The sequence below is a fragment of the Doryrhamphus excisus genome, linkage group LG22 (assembly GCF_037039965.1).
Source record: "Doryrhamphus excisus strain RoL-2023G ecotype Guam linkage group LG22, RoL_Dexc_Guam_v1.1, whole genome shotgun sequence".
NCBI classification, from domain to species: domain Eukaryota; kingdom Metazoa; phylum Chordata; class Actinopteri; order Syngnathiformes; family Syngnathidae; genus Doryrhamphus; species Doryrhamphus excisus.
Genome location: NC_136378.1, coordinates 1,337,514 through 1,356,318, shown reverse-complemented (window position 1 = coordinate 1,356,318; position 18,805 = coordinate 1,337,514). Strand labels below are relative to the sequence as shown.

The window sequence follows — 18,805 nt, the reverse complement described above, 5'->3', positions numbered from 1 at the left end:
TGAGACCACTATGAGACCACCATGAGACCACTATGAGACCACCATGAGACCACTATGAGACCACCATGAGACCACTATGAGACCACCATGAGACCACTATGAGACCACCATGAGACCACCATGAGACCACTATGAGACCACCATGAGACCGCGTGTAAAGTGCACGTACTGCATGTACCGCATGAAAACACACTCTAAAAGTAACAATGCCAAGTTTGATTGCCCTGATATGATGCAGCATGCGTCCATGTGTGTGTGTGTGTGTGTGTGTGTGTGTGTATATAGTGTGTGTGTGTGTTGAGGCAAAACTTGCATGCATGGAATGGGAATGCTGTTGTAAAGTTGATCCATGCTTCTCTATAAGATATGCATGCATCACTGTGTGTGTGTCTATGTGTGTGTTTATGTATGTGTGTGTGTGTGTGTGTGTGTAGTCCCTCACCCCTGGACGGCCTCCTCTGCTTGGTCTGCATGGTCAGCGTGCCCACCACGGCCCCCATATTAGCAACGTCGTCGTGGAAACAGGCACGCCTGTCCGTATGTTGGAAGTCTGGATGCGTTTCGTCACGTGTTCAGGCGACTCACACACACACACACACACATGCACACACGTGCACACACACACACACACACGCCCTACCTCACCCTCTCTCTCTCTCTACTCCCATCATCCTATCCCTCCCCCCTTTTCTCTCTGGAAGGCGGCTCTCGACACCAACCCGCTTTTTTTTTCCCCCCTCTCACACTCCATCTCTCCTTTCGCTCCTCCTCTTTTTCCTCTCTCTCCACTCGCTCTCCTGCAACCCTGTTTGGGGTCGCCCCCCCCCCACCCACTCCCGTCCCCCCTCTGTCCTCAAACCCAAGCTGGTGATTCAGAATGAAATCATCAGGACTAAATTAACTGAATTCTAATTTAATTTCGGTGTATGTGTTTGATTTGCCCATGAATCGAAGGGGGTGGGGGTGAGGAGGGGGGGGGGGTACTTTTAACAGCCCAACATGACAAATATGCAGATGAGTACAGACTTGAAAAACGACTTGAGAGTGAAAATGAATTATGCAGTGTGTATTGGTGACAAGTTAGGAGCAGCCCATGCATCACATCCTGTTTTGTCAAGTTGGGAAAAACGCCACTTCCATCCATCACCGTGTCCGTTCACTCCATCCGTCATGCAAGCATGCAGCCATAACGGCCAAAAAGACACAGTTTGCCAGATTAGCGCTCAAGGCAGGACGTAAGGAAGATTGTCGGTCGGCAGGAGAGCAGAAAGACGTCAGCTTAAGAGGAGGAGAGGCGACAGGGAGAGCTTAAAGGAGGCCAGGGATTGAGAAGGAGAGAGATATCTAATGGAGGAGTAATAGAGGGATGAAGACAAGTGTCTTCATCCCTCTGAAAGTAGAGGAGGTGTGTGGGGGGGGGGGGGGGGGGGGGGGTCGGGGTGCTCCCGTCTGCACCAATGAAAGTGCGTTTTAATTACGAGCCGTTCAATACAAATAAGGTCCAACTGGCTGGAATGACGGCGTCAGCAGACACAACATTAGGAACACCGCAAGCAGCCTGAAAATGGCATTTAAACTGAAAATAACGCTGCTTAGACATCCAACCACCTTCTGCACAGTGGAACCTTGGTTAGCATGAAAATGGCCTTTAAACTGAAAATAACGCCGCTTAGACATCCGCGGACTAAAGTGGAACCTTGGTTAGCGTGAAAATGGCCTTTAAACTGAAAATAACGCCGCTTAGATATCTGACGACTGCACAGTGGAACCTTGGTTAGCGTGAAAATGGCCTTTAAACTGAAAATAACGCTGCTTAAGACATCTGCCGACTGCACAGTGGAACCTTGGTTAGCGTGAAAATGGCCTTTAAACTGAAAATAACACTGCTTAGACATCCACTGACTGCACAGTGGAACCTTGGTTAGTATGAAAATGGCCTTTAAACTGAAAATAACGCTGCTTAGACATCTGCCTTTTGCACAGTGGAACCTTGGTTAGCGTGAAAATGGCCTTTAAACTGAAAATAACGCCGCTTAGACATCCGCTGACTAAAGTGGAACCTTGGTTAGCGTGAAAATGGCCTTTAAACTGAAAATAACACTGCTTAGACATCCGCTGACTGAACAGTGGAACCTTGGTTAGTATGAAAATGGCCTTTAAACTGAAAATAACGCTGCTTAGACATCTGCCTTTTGCACAGTGGAACCTTGGTTAGCGTGAAAATGGCCTTTAAACTGAAAATAACACTGCTTAGACATCCGCTGACTGCACAGTGGAACCTTGGTTAGCGTGAAAATGGCCTTTAAACTGATAACACTGCTTAGACATCCATCCGCCTTCTGCACAGTGGAACCTTGGTTAGCATGAAAATGGCCTTTAAACTGAAAATAACACCGCTTAGACATCCGCTGACTAAAGTGGAACCTTGGTTAGCGTGAAAATGGCCTTTAAACTGAAAATAACGCTGCTTAGACATCCACTGACTGCACTGTGGAACCTTGGTTAGCGTGAAAAAGAAGTGCTTTTTCATTGTCACGACAGATGTCCATAAAAACACGCAAGTTGGAATTTGGGCCACTTTTTCATGGGGGGGGGGGGTTGTGAATAATACATGAGGCATGAATGTTAGAAGGCGTTAACTGGAATTATTTAATACGAGGAGCCAAAATGTACCAGCTGCAAAGTTTGGTACACCTGCACCGAAGTATGAAGGTCAACGCCACCGCAAACCCAAACCGGGACAATATCACCACGGCTGACTCTGATTATACTACTCCCTCCTTTATCGCTATTCATTGCTTTCATACTCAACAGTGATGAGTGAATTTCCACAAAGTAGGATTTCTTTGTTTTAGAAATCAAAGCTTCTCTATAGCGTTATTACATTAATTGACATTATTATTCTTACATTATTATAGCGTAGGGCGGCACGGCGGTCGAGTGGTTAGCGTGCAGACCAGGGTTCAATTCCACCCTCGGCCATCTCTGTGTGGAGTTTGCATGTTCTCCCCGTGCATGCGTGGGTTTTCTCCGGGTACTCCGGTTTCCTCCCACATTCCAAAAACATGCTAGGTTAATTAGCGACTCCAAATTGTCCATAGGTATGAATGTGAGTGTGAATGGTTGTTTGTCTATATGTGCCCTGTGATTGGCTGGCCACCAGTCCAGGGTGTACCCTGCCTCTCGCCTGAAGACAGCTGGGATAGGCTCCAGCACCCACCACAAGCGGTAGAAAATGAATGAATGAATGAATGAGGTCTCCTCCTATTTTGTGTGGAAGTGGTAAATTTTTGGCTTCTTATTTTGTCTTTCTTTTCATTCGAAGCATGATGTAGCGAGACGACTGTCTTCTCTTTGGAAAAGGCACAATATGATGCAGGTTCCCGTATTGGGAATTCTACCTCATGGTGGAGCTATTTCCAAAAACGTCCTTGTCATATAAAAAGGTATCAAAGATCGTAACTGCAGGAACCGAGAGGCCGTCAAAATGATTTCTGCCACATCGTCAAAAGCCCCGACTTTAACATCTTTAGCCTGAAACCGCCATCCATCCATCCTCCCTCCCTCTCTCTCCCTCTCTCTCCAATCCCATATCTGGGAATATGTCTCCAGGCGTCCCGCTGCCGCTGCCGCCGATAGATAACCTTTTATTTTCCTCATCTCCACCTAGAAATCTCAGCTGGCCGTGCGGCTGTCGCTTCAAATCCTTGACCCAGTATGATGTCTTCCTCCCGTGTCTCCGCTCTTTAATAAGACGTCTGGAAAGTGGAGGGAAGTACGGGAGGGGGTGCGACGGGCATATTTAAGGGAAAAGGGGACAAAGAAGAGAGAGTGAAGATGAGTCGGGGTGGCACACATGGAGGAGGGTTTTTTTGGCAAAGAAGAAGAAGAAGAAGAAGAAGAAAGGAGGAGGAAACAGGCCAGGAAAGCTTCCAGGGGATTAGAGTGTGATGCAGGCGCAAAGAAAAAGAAACGTGTGAAAAGAGGCAGAATGAAGGCGGAGGAAAAGAGCAAGTGGGACATGACAGCATTACATTTCCAGGGTGAAAAGAACATGGGGAAGGAGGGGGGGAAAGGGGGGGTAATGAAACTATATCAACTCTTGCCGTAAGCTTGATTCATCATCTCCATCAGCACAATCAATATACCGTATGAGATCCTGATGACTCTTCCCTCACGTCGTCTCTGTCTTTATTAGGACGCGTCTCCCGCTCCCATCGTGTTATTAAAAAAGGGAATAATTCATGGACACGCCGCCATTGATCTCTCATCACATAGCAGAGACGAGAGGAACGTCTGCTCTTATTTAGGATTGCATGGAATTTGACCATATTGAAGCGAACGTGGGGCTGCACGGTGGGTGAGTGGTTAGCACACAGACCTCACAGCTAGGATACCCAGGTTCAATTCCACCCTCAAGCATCTCTGTGTGGATTTTGCACGTTCTCCCGTGCATGCGCAGGTTTTCTCCGGGTACTCCGGTTTCCTCCCACATTCCAACAACATGCTAGGTTAATTGGCGACTCGAGTGGTTAGCGCGCAGACCTCACAGCTAGGATACCCAGGTTCAATTCCACCCTCAAGCATCTCTGTGTGGAGTTTGCACGTTCTCCCCGTGCATGCGCGGGTTTTCTCCGGGTACTCCGGTTTCCTCCCACATTCCAAAAACATGCTAGGTTAATTGGCGACTCGAGTGGTTAGCGCGCAGACCTCACAGCTAGGAGACCCGGGTTCAATTCCACCCTCAACCATCTCTGTGTGGATTTTGCACGTTCTCCCCGTGCATGCGCGGGTTTTCTCCGGGTACTCCAATTTCCTCCCACATTCCAAAAACATGCTAGGTTAATTAGCGACTCCAAATTGTCCATAGGTATGAATGTGAGTGTGAATGGTTGTTTGTCTATATGTGCCCTGTGATTGGCTGGCCACCAGTCCAGGGTGTACCCCGCCTCTTGCTCCAAGACAGCTGGGATAGGCTCCAGCACCCCTCGCGACCCTCTTGAGGATAAGTGGTAGAAAATGAATGACAACGATGCCTCTTTTCTTCCCTTCCGGGTCACTGATGTGTGTGAGTGACAGGAAGAAATGCTCCGGCTAGCTTGAGGAGACGGCACTGGGTGCCACCAAGTATTTCGACCCGCAATTTGAGACCAAACATCTTTTTCAGTGGGGAACAAAACAGAACAGTGGGGAACAGAACATAAAGACAAATTAATTAAGTCACTTGAATAAAACTAAAATAAAGCAAAATTGCTCCTTTTTAATGAGTGGTACTAAGATGGCGTTAAAGTTGACCTGGTGGTGTTGTCTCGGTATGACTGGAATGAAAATATGATTGTTGTGAGCATGTCCTCGTTTGCATCCCTTAAGTTCAATTTCCGCTTCTATGGTTATCATCACATGACTTCTCAACGGCTGGACAGAGTTGCCCCTTCCCAATTCCAGCTTCCTTCTGGATGTGGAATTCATGCGACGGTACCATGGAGGGTTTTATCATGGAGTCCAGTCCGCTTTAAAAAGCGATCCCATGCTCACTGTGGCGGATCTTCGACCGAATGGCTGATGTTGTGTTCAGGGTTGCATAAATGAGAGCGACGCTGCACACAAAGCAGAGAAAAATTGAATGTGTCCATCTTGTGTCTTCCCCTCTTTGCGAGGACAACATCAATATATTTCTCCAGAGGCTTTGATTTCCATGAAGGATCCACGCCATGTTTTTTTCTCCCCAATCAATCAAAATTGTGTTCCTGCCACTCCTGGCCTGCTTGCTCGGATTAAGCTCAAAATATTAAATAACAGTCGCAGGGGAATTTGCTAGTGGTGGTGATGATGGAAGGGAGGAGATTTGTTTATTAACAATGTAATCTTACAATTAATAGCATAAAACTCTATTATTATACTTATTTCATGTAGTATTTTATGTTATTGTATTTTACTATAAAGTATTTTTGTGTCCATTCTGCATTTGCTGTATTTTATTTATTTTAACAATCTATTTTATACGGGCGGCACGGCGGTCTAGTGGTTAGCGCGCAGACCTCACAGCTAGGAGACCAGGGTTCAATTCCACCCTCGGCCATCTCTGTGTGGATGTTTGCATGTTCTCCCCATGCATGTGTGCGACTCCAAATTGTCCATAGGTATGAATGTGAGTGTGAATGGTTGTTTGTCTATATGTGCCCTGTGATTGGCTGGCCACCAGTCCAGGGTGTACCCCGCCTCTCGCCCGAAGACAGCTGGGATAGGCTCCAGCACCCCCCCCGACCCTCGTGAGGATAAGCGGTAGAAAATGAATTAAAGAATGAATGAGTTCTGCTCCTATTTTGTGTGGAAGTGGTAACTTTTTGGCTTCTTATTTTGTCGTTCCCCACCCTCTGTGTGGAGTTTGCATGTTCTCCTCTCTCTGAGGAAAAAGCGGTAGAAAATGAATGAATGAATGAACCAATTTTAAATTGGTGATATTAAAAAACATGAAAATATTAGTTTTCAAAGTGAGCAATTTGTTTCTTTCCCCCACTTTTGACGTTAAAATGACATGTTTAGTTCCCAATGGAGCCGCCTGCGTGACCACGTGCGCTCACAAATGTGCACACGGGCGAAAAAGCCCCAAAAAGTGTCCACGGTTTCCCCTCCCCAGCTTGCGTCTAACAAAAGGCCTGCAGGCGAGCGAGGAGCCGAGCGAGGAGCCGAGCGAGGAGCCGAGCGAGGAGCCGAGCGAGGAGCCGAGCGAGGAGCCGAGCGAGGAGCCGAGCTGTCTCGAGAGATAAATCACATAGACAATGTTGTTGATCTATGATAAACACGACAAAGAGTTTGTCTCCGAATATTATGCAAATGTATTGTGGGCGGCATGAAATATGAATGTGGATTCATACGCTAAAGACGACTGAATGAACTGGATCCTTGCTAAGGGTTTACATAGCGACTCTGCTCATCAACCAAAGAAACCTGCTTTAAATGCTGCCTTGCGTCCATTAAAGCCGCTCTAATTGGTGCACTTCTTTTGATGTGCAAGGCCGAGAGAGAGGGGTGGATACTAGAAAGACCATTAAAGACACTAAATTCCAACTCTTTAGCCCTGCAGCACACACACACACACACACACACACACACACACACACACACACCGATCACGACATGATTGTGCTTGAAACAAAAAGATTACGTCCTCTGTCCTCGAGAGAATGAAACCACACGAGATAAACACAAAACGAAGCGGCCAAGATCACGACAGGAGCAGCTCTGGGAAGATAAGCCTAAAAACTTGAACCCGAGGGGGGGGGGGGGGTGAAATGAGGTGAAAGCGAGCGAGACAAAGTGTTAACAATCCACTTACACTAACACTGGCATAACATAACATAGCTGGCATAGCATAGCTATAGCATAGCACAGCACAGCACAGCACAGTACAGCATAGCATAGCATAGCATAGCATAGCATAGCATAGCATAGCATGCTATGCATTTGTGTACCAGTCCCCCCGACTGGCATAGCGTAGCATAACATAGCATAACATAGTGTAGCAATAGCATAGCATAGCATAGTGTAGCAATAGCGTAGCATAGCATAGCATAGCGTAGCATGACATAAGATAGCATAGCATAGCATGCTATGCATTTGTGTTCCAGTCCCCCCCGACTGGCATAGCATAGCATAACATAACATAGCATAACATAGTGTAGCAATAGCGTAGCAATAGCGTAGCAATAGCGTAGCAATAGCATAGCGTAGCATAGCATAGCATAGCATAACATAGTGTAGCAATAGCATAGCGTAGCATAGCATAGCATAGCATAGCATAGCATAGCATAGCATAGCATAGCATGCATTTGTGTACCAGTCCCCCCCGACTGGCATAGCATAGCATAACATAACATAGCATAACATAGTGTAGCAATAGCGTAGCAATAGCATAGCGTAGCATAGCATAGTATAGCATAACATAGTGTAGCAATAGCATAGCATAGCATAGCATAGCATAGCATAGCATAGCATGCATTTGTGTACCAGTCCCCCCCGACTGGCATAGCATAGCATAACATAACATAGCATAACATAGTGTAGCAATTGCGTAGCATAGCATAACCAAGCATAGCATAGCATAACATAGCGTAACATAATGTAGCAAAAGCATAGCGTACCGTAGCATAGCATAACAAGATAACATAGCATAGCATAGCATAACATAGTATAATAATATAAGGAAAGCCACTATGCGTTGCCGACTGCTAAATGACCCGCCATGGGGCCAAAATAGTTAAGAGTTCCAACCATTTGTCATTTATAAATACCACCCAATGTTTTTTAGGGCGCCCCCACTCTAACGTGGAACAGGCGCTGTTGTGCATGGGTGGGGAGGGACGCTTCAGGGGGTGCATTGTCGGCAAATGTGCAGAGGCCCCACACCAAAACTGTGTTCCTCTCAGTTAGAACATCTGAACCAGAAGGTCCAGGGGCCACATTTGTGTACCAGTCCTGACTGGATTTACTACGGCGACCATCGGCGTCATGTGACTGCGTCTGTGAGTCAGAATGATGGCGTGGATGCTGTGCAAATATGTCAAGGAGAAAAGTGAACTTTTGGGTCCGTTTCGAAACAGGAAGTGCTGCCCTGCTTTCATTTGACGACTTTTTTTTTTTTTTGCAACAGAGCAGCAGATGGTGACACACACACATTTAGTGAAGCTCCACCCCCTGGAGGAGCAACCTTGCCTCCTCTCTCAACTTTTCTCCGACGTTCCCTCCTGGACTCGTGCATCCATGGCCTCCATGCGCCTCGCGGTGCTCACTTCAAAGCGCGCGTGTTGCGTTTGGAGGCAGAAATACATCTTTATCTTGCTTGGTAAGCATGCGTGCGGCCCACTTCCACAAAGCCGTGTTGTTTCATTTATCTTCATGCGCTTCTCGCAAACATCCACCTTGAAAATGAGCCTCGAGTGCCTCGTTTTCATCGTTTTCGGCAGCCATCTCGAGCATCTGCTGAGAGCTGTTGCCATGCAATGAAATGAGGCGCGGGGTGGAAATTAAAATAAACAACCCACGCAGGAAGCTATATTTGCACGTATTTCACTCAGGCGGTCCGTACACGTCCCTGCTGTGTGTGTGTGTGTGTGTGTGTGTGCGTTCTGGCACTCGTGTTGGACTTGAACCCAGCAAAGGTGGACACATGGAAGGAAATCTCGGCACATTTCCTGTCCTCCTGAGAAAGCATCCAGCAACGTTTTAGGAATGTATTTGACATCCATGTGATGGAGTCGTCCCACTAAAAAGGCATCAAGACCCCCCCTGCCAGCAGTAAAACCAGAGAGGAAACAGGTTGGCTGGGGGGTGGGAACCATCACCTTGTATAGACATGCCCAATGGCACTACGACCGGCAGCTCAGCACAAACTAAACACACAAGCGCATATTTCACCAAATCTACGGTTCAAACAGAGGACAGATGGTCCTAAGGAGGAGGGGGGGGGTGGGGGGGGCGCCATCAACCAATAATGAATGATTTTTTCATGCCAACTTTACATCGTTTCCCACTACATGTCCACATGCTTCCCATAATGCACTGGCTTGTGCAATATGCATGATGGCAGGCGACAACTTCATCTTGAAGCCCAAAATACACACAACACGGCACAGTACAACACAGTACAACCCAACACAGTACAACCCACCACAGTACAACACAGCACAGTACAACATAGTACAACCCAACACAGTACAACACAGCACAGTACAACACAGTACAACCCAACACAGTACAACACAGCACAGTACAACACAGCACAGTACAACCCAGCACAACCCAACACAGTACAACACAGCACAGTACAACCCGACACAGTACACTACAATCCAACACAGTACAACCCAACACAGTACAACCCAGCACAACCCACCACAGTACAACACAGCACAACCCAACACAGCACAACCCAACACAGTACAACCCAACACAGTACAACACAGTACAACACAGCACAGTACAACATAGTACAACCCAACACAGTACAACCCAGCACAGTACAACACAGTACAACCCGACACAGTACACTACAACCCGACACAGTACAACACAGCAGAGTACAACCCAGCACAGTACACTACAATCCAACACAGTACAACACAGCAGAGTACAACCCAGCACAACCCACCACAGTACAACCCAACACAGTACAACATAGTACAACCCGACACAGTACAACCCAGCACAGTACAACCCGACACAGTACACTACAATCCAACACAGTACAACCCAACACAGCACAACCCAACACAGCACAACCCAACACAGTACAACATAGTACAACCCAACACAGTACAACCCAGCACAGTACAACACAGTACAACCCGACACAGTACACTACAATCCAACACAGTACAACACAGCAGAGTACAACCCAGCACAGTACACTACAATCCAACACAGTACAACCCAACACAGTACAACACAGCAGAGTACAACCCAGCACAACCCACCACAGTACAACATAGTACAACCCGACACAGTACAACCCAGCACAGTACAGCACACTACAACCCAACACAGTACAGCATAGTACAACCCAGTACAACCCAACACAGTACAACCCAGCACAGTACACCCCAAGACACTACAACCCACCACAGTAGAACACAGTACAACACAGCACAGTACAACATAGTACAACCCAACACAGTACAACATAGTACAACCCAACACAGTACAACACAGTACAACCCAACACAGTACAACATAGTACAACCCAACACAGTACAACATAGTACAACCCAACACAGTACAACACAGCACAGTACACTACAACCCAACAGAGTACAGCACAGTACACTACAACCCAACCCAGTACAATATAGTACAACACAGTACAACATAGTACAACACAGCACAGTACAACCCAACACAGTACAGCACAGTACACAGTACAGCACAGTACACTACAACCCAACACAGTACAACATAGTACAACCCAGCACAACCCAACACAGTACAACCCAACACAGTACAACCCAGTACAACACAGCACAGTACAGTAGAACCCAACACACTACAACACAGTAAAACCCAACAAAGTACAACATAGCATAGTACAGTACAACGCGGCACAGTATAACCCAACACAGTAGAACCCAATACAGTAGAACCCAACCCAGTAGAAGAGAGTAGAGTAGAAGAGAGTAGAACCCCCCCCCCCCCCCCCAAGCCAAACAGACAGCAGGTCTTACCTTTGTGGTAGCTGACCGGCTTGGACTGCATGGAGAAAGTCCCCATCACCAGACCCATATTGGCAGCTGCTCACCCAGACCTTGTACTGGAGTGTACTGGAGTGTGTACTGGAGTGTGTACCGGTGTGTACTGGAGTGTGTATATTTAAGGTGTGCCGTAAGGAAGTTAGTGGTGTGTTCACGTCCAGCTTTGGCTTCTCATGCCGTCCTCCTCGCTCCCACACAGCCTTGCATATTCCGCTCCGGGGTTGGTACGCGCGTCACAGAAAGAGAGCGAAGGAAGTGTCAGTCTGAAGCTACCTTCGTCTACGCCGTGACTCGAGCTGCTTCTTCTGCCATGCTGCTCTCCTTCAGCCTATCCTCCAGTCCTCCATTATGGATCTTTATGGATCTTTATGGATCTTTATGGATCTCCTCTCTCCTTGCCTCTGCCTCCCTCCTTCCTTCCGAGTCGGGCGTCTGGCAAACAATGAAGCATTGCACACTGTTGCACACACTTATGGGGGGGTTGGCAGCCTCAGAGTGTGTGTGTGTGGGGGGGGGGACTCCAATTCAAAGCAAGAATGAGAAGAAAGACAACATCTGAGTACGGTAAAGAGAACGTGGGCGGTTATTGGAGGCAAAGGAGAAGATGAGATGACATTCATCTGACCCCTTTTTAAAAACGCACAAGGCAAATTATGCTATGTCGCTTTCACGCATGACTTCATGTGTGTGCTTGAACAGACGGGGTGTCCAAAGACCGGCCCGGGGGCCGTTTGTGGTTTGCTATTTATTAGCCCCCGGCATACAGATGCTACACGGTTAGGAACATTCTGACACGCCAACGGGCTGCCATGTTAAAATGTTGGACGCAAAAAAGGAGGAATGAGGGAAACAGGCACAGAATATTAATTTGATGGATACACTTGAAGAAAAGATTATTATTATTATTATTTTTTTTAATCATTTTACCGCATCGTTTCTCTTCCAATTACGGTAAGCAATTGAAAAACGGCACCGCTGAACTACGATTCTCACGGCAGCTTAGCGTGACACCTGTTGCTAGGCAGAGTTTAAAGCAGTGGTCTCAAACATGCGGCCCGCGGGCCAAATGTGGCCCACAGGATGCTAGTTTGAGGCCCCCGCCTTGATATGAAAGTTTAATGTAAAGTTTGATATGGATGCTGTATGGTATCATGTACCCAGAAAAAATTATTACGTTTGATTCATGTTCATGTTAAAGGTTAAATAACTGTTAATAGATATCCTCCCTATCCGTGTGGAAGTGGTAAGTTTTTGGCTGTTTAAGTTGAAAGGAAATAACTTGAAGGCTACCGTGAAAGGAAAGTGAAAAGTCATCATCATTCCCAACTATTGAGAGGGCGAGCGAGAGAGAGCGAGAGAGAGGCCATCAATGCAATGACAGCGCCATCAGGTCATGCCACATTCATGGCGAGTTATTGGCGGCGGCGGCGTGTCAATCAATGCAAGCGACACAGCGAGGGAGAAAGCGCCGCCAGGAGAGACTTCCTCATGATTTGTTTTCCGCAGCACATCCCAAAACACACGACTTCTTTTATTCTATTTGCTTTTTCCGGCGTTGTGCGCTGAAGCCAACAACCTGCCGTGGCAGCAGCTTCCTGTGAGAGTGCAACAACAATGGAAACTTTTCCCGCAGACGCAACAGTGACATTTGGGAATTGCGTCTGAAAAGCGGAGATAAGGAAGCTTGAAAGCGAGGTTCTCTCACACGGACGATCCGATCTTTCCGGGGGAAAAGTTGGGATGAAAGCAGGCGGAGCAGCCACATTATCTTCATTATCAATGGACTGATTCCGTAATGTGGAATTTAAAACATGTTCCGACAATCTTCCCAACGTTTGCAGAAAACCTCTCGAGTGAAAACTGTTTGTCCTCCAACATTTTCCTCCTCATTCTTTCCCGAAATGTCCGAAAAGAGCCTAAAAACGACACTGAAACACGTTTTGCAGCACAATCTTCATGCTGTAAAATGTTGTTTTTCAAAGTCTTTCTCTCCGTTGAACGCAGCACCCCGGCAGCCATAATGAAAATGAAATGCATTATGGGAAAGAGTCAACTTGTATTGCTACCTGTATATTTCTTAGCTACCCTTTGGTGTTAAGTTGCTGTGTGATGAGTTTAGTGTACACCCTGCCTCAGTCAGACTGTTAGCGTATATTGAGTAATTAGTCGCATCTCCTACACCGAATAATACTTTTAAAAATGTTCTTGCTCATTTTTCTTCATATTATTATGGCGTTATTCTGGTGATATCACATTTTCTGTGTCCACCTACCGGGTACAGAAGAGCACCAATGGGACCATTGAGTTTAGTAGTTAGCACCACCAAAGGGCCTCCAATGATGAGCCATGTGACCATTTTAGATTTTCCAGACAGGATTTAGGATGCTAAATGAAGTGCTACGGAGCCCGCTGTAGAAAATTAGCGAGGACTCAGACCCAGACTCAGACGAGCGTCTAATCCCAGAGTTGAATTCGGGGTTGCGATGGCGCCTCGGGCATCAGCGCATTTCACATCGGGGTGACAGAGAGATCACAGACGGCTTCAAAAGTGAAAAGTCATTCATCAGCAGACGAGGCGGATCAATAATTTCATGCTTCTTATCCTGGTAGACGGAGGATTCTAGACTTTTCCCATTTCAGGCAGTCGGCTGAGACATGGCTGGAATGTTCCAGCAGACTGGAAGGTTTTCGGAAATGAACGGGAAGCAGTATGTCAGTGACGTATGCTAAAGGGCAGCAACAGGCCCTTCCGTTTCGGATAAAGTCCATTCCAGGTCATCAGCCATGTTGCTGCCATGTGATTGAGGGTTCGGTCGCTCTCACTTTGTCTCATCAAGGCAGCGGCTGCTGTCTCCGGGAGAGATTAACCTTCCGTATACTTTAAAAAACACATGAAGAATCCCCATAAAAGATTTGCTACCGGGACCGCTACACGCAATGAACTTGGGGGTCTTGTGTCACTTAGCACCCAACCAGGCTGAAATATTCCCTGATGCTATCAAAGATTCACACACCTGTTTGTTTTGCTGAAGGTGCCTTCAACGTGAAGCATTGTGTTGTTTTTGTGTTGTGTTGCGTTGTGTTGTGTTGTGTGAGGCGTACGCCAACGCCACCACTGACTGTCTCATGTGGAAGACGGAAGAACGGATCCCAGCGGAGAGTCTTTCCACAGGAATGATCACCTTGTGTGTTTTCTAGTCAACATCCACGGCGTTCCCCTACGGCGCATTAAAAGTGACATGACGGCATGTTCGAAACCCAACACGCACACACACACGGATATGCACACAAAACACAATGTCACACATTAGCGACTTCAATCCTCCCATTTGTCTTTGTTTGTCGCCTGAGCCACATCCATCCTACTTCCCCTTCCCTGCCGGAATACTAAAAGTGCAATTCCAGAGAATATCTGATGGAGAAAGACGCTGCTGAATATTTCATGCGGCACTTCTGAGACGCGTGCGGGTCTCGTCTGAGCGGCGGAACCGCCTTCCGTCATCGCCGCCTCATCAGCAGGACGCTGATTATTTCAGTGTGCAAAGATTCGTTGCGGTCACTCATCATCGATATGAAGGACGATAACTTGGTGGAAAATATATCAGCACGGCTGTCAAGAACGTGTTCACGGCGGTATCTCATTTAAATCTTTAATTACATTCTTTAGCGTAATCGCTAAACTCATCACACAGCAACCCAACACTCAAAAAGTACAACACTCGTACCGATATAAATTTAAGATTAAAAATATATTTTAAAGGTTTGGTTTGTGCCCCCATGGAGACGTAAGCACCTCAGATAGGACAGCAGTCCGCCTGCAGCCTGGAACAATCCCGACGGAAAAGTTGAAGAGAGAGAGGAAAAAAAAAAAGAATGTGTCAGAGAGGAGTTGAAAAGCAGAAAGAAGTGGTGACAGGGATTTGGTCTAATCTGCGGCTGCAGCTTGAAGACACAGTAGAGCTTAAGAAAGAAGTCCACCCACATCGGTTCCCTCGGTTCGGTTCCTTCCTGCCTGGACCAAACAGGATTTGGCATTCCGTAGAAGAGGCTGCATGCGGGGGAAAAAAGGCATCGCCTTGCAAGGCGGCATGGAACCATGAGGATTCCTCCGGCCAATCACGAACAAGTATCATAGCTGCATGAAAGCCAATGGTACCAATAAAAGTATTTTACGGGACTAAATGGGGGCGTGGTTTACTGGTTTAGGTGAAATAAAAACACCTGAATGGATACTACAACAAATCTAAATGCCACTAAAATGTCTGAAACATCAATTCATTACATTCTTTTCACTTATTAAATATACAAAATATTAAAATCCCTAAAGAAATAATTACGTTGGTTATTTCATTCTATTATATGTCAAATCACAATAAAGGGCATTCTGATTCTGATTCTAAAAGTAATAATATTATATTAATAATATATTTTAGAAATGACTTAAGAAAAGTACAATTATTTAACATTTCAATTGAAAAATCCAAAGTTTATCTTCTATTTGAATGGCTTTATAATGATAATGATGAATGCCGTTTTGGCTCCAGTGGCGCTTAACTGCACTGACATCAACTGGCCAGCAGATGGCGGTGTTGCACATGAAAACAAACCAACCTCGCGGCTTCCTTGAGTGAAGGAAATCATAAAAGTCAAGGCGAATATTTGTTTTCATTTAGCAAAATCCCATCAGCCATTGCTGTCGTTTGTCCCAAAACACTCAGGGTGTAAATGTAGTGAAGAAAATGTCCTCCTGGCTGCTATGAATCCTGATTGAAGTGGAAGATCAGCATTTTAGGATGCAAGCATTGACAGATGATTTATGCTGGTTTGTGTTGTGCGCCTCTCTAAAGAATTCAATTTCCACAAGGAGACCCGAGGGTGTTGTTTCAAAGATGTTTGCGCTTTTAAGATGTGACGGGGAGTGTTTATTTCAGGATGTTGTCACATCTTGACAAAACTGTTTTTAATTAGTCCTGATTTCAAATTTCAAATCAGTTCAAGACCGCCTTAACACTTTACAGTATACTAGGTACATAATATTCATATTACTGTGTGTGTGTGTGTCATTTCCTTCCCTGCTTCTCCAATGTGATTAAAAAAACAACTTTAACCAAATATACAAGCATGCATGTCACAAAACGCTAATAAACCACCATGGTAGTACCCCCCCCTTTCTCCCTTTAGCACCCAGTGTGTATCTGCCTTTATTACTCCCATTCATCACTAGTCCGCTCTATCTTTTCTCTATTAGCTGAACAACTTATACTGTGGAGACGAGAAGGAGCTGAGCCGCACACAAGAAGAGGACCACCAATGTTAAATAATGTGCATGAAAGATGATAAAAGGCTTCCATGATCCTCCATGGAGTCAGCGGCGTTTGATGCTGTGGCATTGCGCAATCAAAAACAACGAGCGGGGCTGGCAGGACTCACCTTTAATCAGGGTGCCGGTGAGCAGTTTGTGCAGAGACGAAACAAACTTGACAACAGCTCGTTTGCAGCGCTTGGCGCACCCAGCCATCCTGACAGAAGGGGACAAGAGCCGGACCCCCGCTTGGACATCAACCCACAGCAGCGGCGGCAGTGGTAAAAGTCCTCCCGAGTGGTGAAAGAGGCACGGAGGGTCCTGCAGGACTGAAAAGAACACAGAAAAAGACACAGTGATCTTTCCTCCACTCCACTCCACCCCCACCCCCTTATGGGGACTACATGAAAGGGAGAAGAGGGGCAGTAACAAAGTACTAAGAGACTTACATTCAGCTTCAGGGGTGGCTGATGTGAAGTCATAAAATCTTCTTCTCACTTTTTCTTCTGCTGCTCCTCCTCTTTATGGACGCCATCCCCCCCCCCTTTTAAACGAGAAGGCAATTATCTACTTTCAGCACCAGTGACAATGGACAGCTCCGCACAATGCCAAGCAAGCAATGACGGTTGCTCCACACTTTACACACACACACACACACACACACACACCTCCCTCAAGCCCGCAGCCATTTCTTACTATGAGTGTCATGTTTTTCCTTCGTCTTGTCGGAATGTTATTATTTTCCCAGGATGCTGTTTACAGATCAGAAGTATTATGAATGCACGATGAACAATGTCCATTATTGCAAATACACTGCATCATACTCAGAAGTTCTTCCTTATATTTTTGCCATAATATTAGGAACACCTGGTATACTGGTATACTGGTATACTGGTATACTGGTATACTGGTGTACTCCTCCTGGTCCAGGTGCATTACAGAACATGGAAAAAAACATCACTTTTCCCACGTAGAGCCTTGTAGGTTTGGATTTTTTCCCTTTGTTAATAAAAAGTTAGATGTAAAAACTGATTTTTGTGTTCAGCTGTGTTGTTATTGACTATTAGCTACATTTGTTTCATGGTGTGATGCATTTAAGTGTAACAAAAAACTAAGAACTCAGGAAAGGGGTAAAAAAAAAAAAAAACACCAGAGTTCTTTTATCTGACCCTCATCAACAGAGCTCTGCCACACGCTTGTGAGGACGACGCTCGTCCCAAAAGGGCTGAAACAGGAGGCGATAATCTTCCCAGGTTCTTTCAGGCTATTCCCAGTTGGGAAAAGGAGACAGCGCTGCAGAAAAGGTAAAATAAAGAAGAATGGAGGAGGACATGAACACAGGCACTGCGGGGGGCAGAGAAGAGCAATGAAACAATAAAAATGCAGATGAAAGCAGAGGGAAAAAGCAAAAGAAAGAAGAGTTGATGGAGGTGGGAAAGTGGATGTGGAGTGTCTGGGATCAATACTTGGGAACGCTCGTGCGGACAAACATTAAAGCGAGGGCAAAGCAAAAAAAATGTTTCTTGGTTGAGTGGTGAAATACATTGTTTGCAAAGAGGAGGTGTGTGTGTGTGTGTGTGTGTGCAATGGGGGGGGGTTGCAGAGATTTGCATAAACATTGCGTCTCTCTTCGCATCCTTTGTTTATGATTAATGAGACGAGGGTCTCTGTGGCGTGTGGACTCAAGGATGTAATAGCAGCTAATAGCTCGGCTCCCCTTAAAATTAGAACATATCAAGGTTAGTTTCCTGCCTGGTGGGAGAGCAAGGTTACAAAATGCGGAGGACATCAAAAACTGCAGGGGAGAAACATGAATAATTCAGAAAATTTCATACAAATTAGAATCTCTAACAGATAATATTGTTCTGTATGCTAGTCGCCTTGTTATATTATATTCAGTCACACCCTTGAAGTGGACACTGATTGTCGCTAGGTGGGCAAGGCGAGGAGCGGCGAGCAGCGGAGTAAGACATGAAAATGGAAGTTTACATTTCCAAAATGCTCCGAAGGCACCATTGGTAAAGGTTGAGTAATATGCCTCCTTTGTCAAAAGGAGTTTGCGTACCAAGTTTGAGTACAAAAATGATGGCTGGGGTAGACTTAAGCCTGTTTTATGCTTTCCACACATGAGAGATAACAAATGACGTCATTTTCACACCCTTCTTCCTTTTCGGTTTCAGCAGCAAATAAATAGAACACAATCCATCTTCGTCAAAAAGTAGACTGGCAAACGTCGCCATGTTGGAAGTCGAGTAAACAG

General features: G+C 46.0%; 1 protein-coding gene across 3 annotated transcripts in view; it reads right to left on the bottom strand.

The window, feature by feature from the left end:
• The window catches only part of kcnip1a (Kv channel interacting protein 1 a), a 30,864-nt gene extending 14,072 nt beyond the window's left edge, over nt 1–16,792 (bottom strand). The window contains exon 1 of one of the 3 annotated variants that reach the window (XM_058063825.2): nt 16,674–16,792. In XM_058063825.2, the coding sequence (XP_057919808.1) occupies nt 16,674–16,761 (88 nt within the window). In that variant the 5' untranslated portion in view covers nt 16,762–16,792. Of the gene's footprint in view, nt 1–442; nt 696–11,216; nt 11,724–16,673 lie in introns of those variants that run through there. The other 2 variants (XM_058063827.2, XM_058063824.2) reach the window with 2 other exon arrangements.
• Nucleotides 16,793–18,805: the final 2,013 nt, after the last annotated feature.